Genomic DNA, 7130 nt, shown 5'->3' with positions numbered 1-7130 from the left:
AGGAGGGCACCTCTGGCCTTGTCTCCTTGGTGCACCAGTCTATCGGGGGGCCAACCTGACTCAGTGAACTGCGTGACACCAGACTGCCAGAGCTCAGCCGTTTATTGACATCGGGCTGTTTGCCACGTGTCCCGAGACCTGGCCCAGCCCGTTCTCGACTTAATAACAGAGCATCAGTTTAACATAAATACGGAGAGGTGGCCGGCGGTCTCAGCCACAGGACACAGTGGAGCACTGGATCTCTCCCGTATATTCCATGCACCCTGGGCTTTGCCTGGGACCAGGAGACTTCTCAGTGCAGGATGAGCGTCATGTCTGTCCACAGGTTGGGGCTGGACAGCACCCTCTGCCACTGGAGTCGGGACTGTGCGCATGCGTCTGCACCCCCAGCTGCCTCGCCTCCTGCAATGTGAATGGTACACCTGTTACTGGGGGTGGGGGTCAATGCCCAGACCTTGCAGGTGTAGGACTGTACAGCCCACTGAGGAATGAGAGACCCACCTTCCACCACCCGCCCCCCTCGAAAACAGGACAGACGAGGCGGGAGAAGCAGGACCTGGGCCAGGGGCTGGTCACCAAGGGGAGCGTACAGTCATTGCCATGGTGGTGGGCAGGTCTGTGGCAGCCACCTCAGAGGGGCCAGGATTACTCCCAACAGCTTGAATAGTATCCATGGAGATGGCAGGCAGGTGTTCCTGGCTGTCACAGCGTTTGGGGGTGGAGTCTGGGATACAAGACCACCCTCATGGGGACCTGCTGCCCTGCAGTATGCCACACTGACTGGCCTTGTCGCCTCCTCTCCCTTCCGGGGGTGTGTTCCTGACTCCCCCTTTGGTTAGGTTAAGAAGGTATTTTCCTGTAAGAAAGTAATCCTTGTACGCTTGACACCAGGAACAAAAGTGCTGTGCCTGGCCTGTGTTGAGACCTGTTGTGTTTCCTCAGTGGATCCAAATCTGATTGACATGGTCTGAATAGTTGGTTGCCTTAGTGCCCAGCAGTGGAGCAAGCACCGGCCCTGGAACCTGCTGCTTAGCGGGGAGTGGGCAGCCATCAGCAGAGCCTTGTTCCCCTCGTGGCACCATCACTGGCCCCACAAGGGTCTCCCCAGACTTACGTGCCCCGAGCTTGGCTCCCCCAAGCAGACGGTCGCTCATCCCGAAGATGGTGTGGTCCCAGACGGTCAGCTCCAAGCTGGCCTGCCTCAGCTGGGAAGTGCTGACGCCATTGAACACAAAGGAGTGCTTCCACTGGGGACAGGCCTGCTGCTTCAGGACTGGGGACCGTAGCCTCAGTGTCTGTTGGTCCGGCAGGGTGAGGCAGCTGCAAGAGATGGACAGGTACAACATGGTCCTTCCTCTGCCCGCTGTCCCCGTCAGCGTGGACTGCCAGCCCCGAGGAAGGTGCCAGCATGGAGCGAGCTGCCATGCACAAGCTGCCCTCCACAGCAGATCTTAAGGCTGAGCTGGGTTGCTGCTGCCCTCACCCTCCTCCCACCTTGCTGGGCCTGCTGCCCTGCCAGCGTGACCAGTGCTACCTCACTGTTTTAAGGGATCCTAGGGGCAAGCTCAGAGTAGACGACCCTTGTCCAGGGCCTCTGGGGTAGGCAGCAGCGTTAGGGCAGAACCACAGCCATATCTACACGGTTGGTTGTCAGTGCTCCATATGCAATTCAGAGTCATAATGAGTGGCACCTGCTGGGCTGCCCACCTCTAGTGACCAAGAACAAAAGGTGGAACTGTCTGTCTTGGGCAGGTCCCCAGGGGAAGTGGCAAACTTGGGAAGTGTTGATGGGACACGCTGCTTTTCCATGCTTGACTCTGAAACTAACTGACAGAACCATAATCAGTAAGATTGGCTTTTAAAGCTAAAACCTCCAGGTTGGCAATCTGGGCTCTAAGGTGCCTGGGGCTGGACTAGGTTACAGATTTCTGGATGTTTACACAGATACCTTTAAGATATCTTGGGGATGGGACCAAAGCATTGCACACAATCATTCATGTTCCACACACACGTAACCTGAAGGTCACCTTGGGTGTGGGACTTAGCACATCCATGCTTGGTCCTGGAGTCATGTCAGCACACAGCAGGTCCACGTGCCAGGGCACTGTGGGTGGCTGGGCTCTGGATTAGGAGTGCCCTGTATCAGTGCTGCCTCAGCACACCCAGAGCCCAGCAGTCCTTGGCAATCTTTGGCACGGGCAGGACCACGTTGAGTTTTCACAGGGAAGCCAAGTTACAGCCCACATTCTGGCCTTCTTGCAGGCTCTGGCCGAGTGTATGCCAGCACAGCGGTCAGTAATGAGATAGTATTCGATACCCACCCTTTAACAAAGGCGTTTAAGGTGCCATCTGACCGCACAGGCAAATGCTTGGCTCCCAGCACGACCAGACACAGCTGTCCACTGAGAGATGTCTGATCTCCCGTTCCTGGAAGGAAACCGATGTTGGCAGTTGAATCCCTTTAACCTGGGGATTAGTGTGTGGTACCACTACCACCCCCAGACTGAGCCAGAGTATTGGTTGTGATCCTTCAGACTCCCAGGAGAGCAGCCAGGAAGAGGCTGTGCCACCAGTGGGTAGCTGAAAAGCACCGGGAAGGCAAGGTTGGGGTGGGGGTCTAGTGGGAGCCCCAAGCTTCCATCCCAGCTGCCCACCAGTGGGAAGGATTCTCTCCTTCCAGCCAAACAGGAAATGCCTGTTCTCCCGCCTCTAGCTTTGTACTCGCCCACCTGTCCACACCATTTATAGCCAACCCTCCTTGGGAGCAGCATTGGAGCTAAGCTGTGCCCTTGGTTCCTAAAGAGTCGGACCTCCATCCATGCATGTGGCCCTGGAGGGTCCCCTGACCCCAGCAGATAAAGTGTCACCTTAGACCATTTCCAGTCTGCCTGTCCCCGGTAGGAAGCTGGCTGGAGGGCAACAGAGAGGTGGTCCTGCTGCTCTTGCTTCCTGCCCTCAACTCTCCAGGGGCAGTGGGTTTGAGGCCCCCCCGTGGGTCTCAGTAAGAGGCACTGGGACATGCAGAACCTGCTGTCCACGTTTCAGCACACCAGCCAGGCCAGAATTTGGGGGCGGGTGCCACAGGGGCACATTTGGGGTGCTGGAGGCCACCTACCATCTTGAGTACCCGGGAGCTTTCTGGGCCCTGTAGGCAGGACCAGTTTGGCCCGGACAGCAAGTTCGCCATTATTCTGAGCACGGGTGTCTTCAGATCTTTCCGCCTGGGAACAAGCAGCAGAACTCAGAGGTGGGGTTTCCCGGGATGCTCCCTGCCACCACCACCCCCCAAATCTTCTGGGCTCCTCCGGCTGTAAGCGCTCCTGTCCTACCCAGCTCAGCTATCTTCAACAAAGCAGTTTTTCATGCCCCTTGGGTGCCACACAGGACAATACTGCTTCCACCCCCAGCTTCCAGAAATGGAGCCTCTGAGTGGGCACTTCTCTACCCAGCAGCAGGCACCAGGATGGAGGGGAAGGGGCTCCCGGCTTGGCACCCTCTGCTCTGGCCAGCATCTGTCCCCTGCCAGGCCTGTGCTGGGCCAGAGACAGAGGTGTTCCCAGCCCTGGCTTCGGGCTGACAGCAAGCAGAATGGGAGAGATGGAATGCAGGGGATAGTGCCTCGGAAAAGAGGAAGCTCTCGTGGCAGGGCAGGGGGCTCCCAGTCCCCAACCAGACGTCACCTTGGTCTGGAGCAGATACCAGCGGGCAGACTGCGTCGTGTCGTCCTTAAAGTCCCACGTAGCCAGAGGGACGACCACTTCTCCCAGAAATGCTCGCCGGCCCAGCACGCCTAGGTGCCACACAGAGACCTGCAGCCGCCGTGACACGAGCTGGGCAGGGTCCACCTGGTACTGTGGGGGCAGTCAAGAAAATCAGCTGGGTTCTTGGCCCCCCTACCTTTGCCTGCTGCCAGGATCTGGTGTGGTCAGAGAGGGGTCAACCTGCTCAGAGTCAGGTACAGGGGCATCGCACTGTGTCCCAGAGCTCCCCAAGGTTCTGGAACCAGGCTGAGATGGCCTGGCAGCCACAGAGCCCCCTCCCTACTCTGGCTCCCAAGCACAAATACACCAACACCAATTATCAATTCCAATCCCCTCTCATTACCATTCAATCATCCACCCCATCACCATCCATTACCAATCCCTATCACCCACCCCTCTTACCCCACCCACCTATAAACATTTACAAACCCCCTACAAATCAATAACTACTCCTCCTATATCATTCCCCTTACCTCTTTCATTCACCTCATATTAATCCCCCCAAATTCCCCACCCCCATTTCCTTCTTCCCCCCACCCCTTTCTCTCATTTTACCATTTTCACTTAAACAAATCTACCACATCACATCACATTTTCCTATCCCCAATTAATCAAATATTCTCAATCAATCTTTTTTCACTTTCTAACCACCCTTATACTTCCTCCACCATTTTCACTTCAATTTCAACCCCACCCCATATAATTCCCCCCCACCCAATACCCATCATTCTAAATCCACATACATCATATTTCCTTTTTTCCCCTCCCCCCCCTCACCCACCACATCATTCCAAATCCTATTTCCCATCATTCTCTTCCATTCTCATCTCTCCCCATCCCCAAATCCCATTCCCCACCATTCCATATCCTTCATTATCCTTCCATATTATCTTCCCTGGCCAGCTCTGACTCTGGGTTCCCTCAGCCTCTGTCCACCCCGACCCTGGGACAGGGTCTCTAGGGGAGGACAAGTTGCTCTGGACTCCATAGGGTTTCCCAGGGCATGTTGGAATTAGTTCTCAATCTTCAACTTCCATGCCCTTTCCTCCAGCTGGCACAGATGGGCCTTCTAACAGTCCCAGCCACCCGACCCCAGGGACCGTCTGGGCTGTGGAAGCCAGCTAGGAGCCAAACCAAGAGGCCACTTGAGATACTGCTGAAGGGGGTGGCACCTGCCGCTCTGTCAGTTAGGGTGACTTCACTTCTAATCCAGCTCCCTGCTAATGGCCTGGATAGCAATGGAATACGTCTCACCTTCCTGGAACCCTGTCACCATGTAAGAGATCCAGATGAAGCTTCTGGTTTCAACCCGGCCTAGCCCCGTCTGTTAGGGCCACCTGGGAGGTGAACCAGCAGATCAAAGATCTGTCTCTCCTTCTCTAACTTGGAATTTCAAATAAATAGATAAGTAAATCTCTTTTTAAAAAAAAATCTTAAAAAGAAAGAAAATTGGATCCTGTGAGGCTATTACAAATCCTCCCAGCTCGCCCATGTCACACGTATTTCTAGCAGGTGACTGAATTTAAAACAGATGGGAGACACGGATTCTTTAAGATGCATATGGAGGGCCCGGCGCGGTGGCGCAAGTGGTTAAAGGTCCTCGCCTTGCACGCCCGGGATCCCATATGGGCGCCGGTTCTTATCCCGGCGGCCCCTCTTCCATCCAGCTCCCTGCTTGTGGCCCGGGAAAGCAGTTGAGGACGTCCCAAGGCTTTGGGACCCTGCACCCACGTGGGAGACCCTGAAGAGGCTCCTGGCTTCGGACCGGCATAGTATCGGCCGTTGCGCTCACTTGGGGAGTGAATCATCGGACGGAAGATCTTCCTCTCTGTCTCTCCTCTCTGTATATCCGCCTTTCCAATAAAAAATAAAATAAGTCTTAAAAAAAAGATGCATATGGAGAGACTGGCACTGGGCCATAGTGGCATCCAATATGGGCATCAATTTGTGTCCCAATTGCTCCACTTGTGATCCAGCTCCCTGCCAATGTACCTGGGAAAGCAGTGGAGGGTGTGCCAAGTGCCTGGGCTCCTGCACCCGTGTGGGAGACCTGGAAGAAGCTCCTGGTTCCTGGGGTCAGATCACCGAGCTCTGCCTGTTACGACCATTTGGGATATGAACCAGCAGATGTAAATTCTGTCTCTCCTATCCTGTCTCTGAAGGTCTTTCAAATAAAAGTAAAAACATCTTTGAAAAAATTCTTCAAAAAATGGATCTCTAATTCATTGTGAAAAATTTCTTTGGAAAAATTTGCACCAGCATTTCTATGAACTTTTGGAAGCACCCTCAAAGTTTTTCAAATTTTCTTAGAAGCAAAAACTGCTGGTGCCCAAAGCTCAGTGCAAAGCCAGCATCTTGGGGTCCGCTCACACCTGCCAGAGCAAAAGTTGGCTTTTCAAAAAGCCTAGGGGACTCTCACACATATCCACATTGAGAAGGACAGCCAACCCATCCAGCCCTGCGGTGCCTTCCATATCTAGCCCTCGGGCTGCCCTGGTGGGGAGCAAGGCTTCTGCTGCAGGCCCCAGAGCAGCCCAGGCCAGTACTGCTCTACCAACCCGGGACTCTAGGCCATCTGCCCAGCTGCCCACTATGCCCAAGCTGTCCCAGTCAGCACACCAGCTTCACTGCCAGCTGAGCTGCCCTGGCTCCTGGCTAGCTGTCAGCACACACCCGAGATCAGAGCATGAGGCCCCATCTCTAACCTACACCCCAAGTCCTGTTTCTTAACGATGATAAGAGAGTTCTGAAACAGGGCAGAGGGCAGAGGGCAGGAGGGAGGAGAGATGGGGCAAGATTAATCAGTAACAAGCTACAAGTGAAAAGCAGTCTGGGCCCCTTTGAAAGCCTTGAATGTGCGTGGAGACCTCCAAACTCTGTTGCGACGCCTGCCACTGCCACCAGGTATTACCACATGCTGCTGCCACCCTCAAACCCATCCACATGCTGCTGCCACCCCCAAACCCATCCACATGCTGCTGCCACCCCCAAACCCATCCACATCCTGCTGCCACCCCCAAACCCATCCACATGCTGCTGCCACCCCAAACCCATCCACATCCTGCTGCCACCCCCAAACCCATCCGCAGATGCTGCCACCCCAAACCCATCCACATCCTGCTGCCACCCCCAAACCCATCCACATGCTGCTGCCACCCCAAACCCATCCACATCCTGCTGCCACCCCTAAACCCATCCACATGCTGCTGCCACCCCCAAACCCATCCGCAGATGCTGCCACCCCCAAACTCATCCGCAGATGCTGGCCTCTCCTGCTGGCTGCCACGTGTCTCAATGCCTTCCCCATACCCAGCAGTGCTGCCCTGCTCCTCTGCAGCTCCAGGGGCAGTAGCCTACAGCCTGCAGTCC

At 55.2% G+C, this 7130-nt stretch overlaps 1 protein-coding gene across 1 annotated transcript in view; it reads right to left on the bottom strand.

The window, feature by feature from the left end:
* Positions 1–95: 95 nt before the first annotated feature.
* SYTL3 (synaptotagmin like 3) overlaps positions 96–7130 on the bottom strand; it is a 51771-nt gene continuing 44736 nt past the window's right edge. Inside the window, exons 12-16 of the mRNA XM_040965393.1 lie at positions 3681–3851; positions 3116–3221; positions 2322–2427; positions 1115–1320; positions 96–402 (exon numbers count right to left, since the gene is read on the bottom strand). Coding sequence (XP_040821327.1) covers positions 293–402; positions 1115–1320; positions 2322–2427; positions 3116–3221; positions 3681–3851 — 699 coding nt within the window. The 3' untranslated portion in view covers positions 96–292. The remainder of the gene's footprint in view (positions 403–1114; positions 1321–2321; positions 2428–3115; positions 3222–3680; positions 3852–7130) is intronic.

This window comes from Ochotona curzoniae, unplaced genomic scaffold (assembly GCF_017591425.1).
Source record: "Ochotona curzoniae isolate NIBS_2020 unplaced genomic scaffold, NIBS_Ocur_1.0 scaffold_3890, whole genome shotgun sequence".
Classification (NCBI taxonomy): Eukaryota; Metazoa; Chordata; class Mammalia; order Lagomorpha; family Ochotonidae; genus Ochotona; species Ochotona curzoniae.
This window is presented reverse-complemented; position numbering and strand designations above follow the sequence as displayed.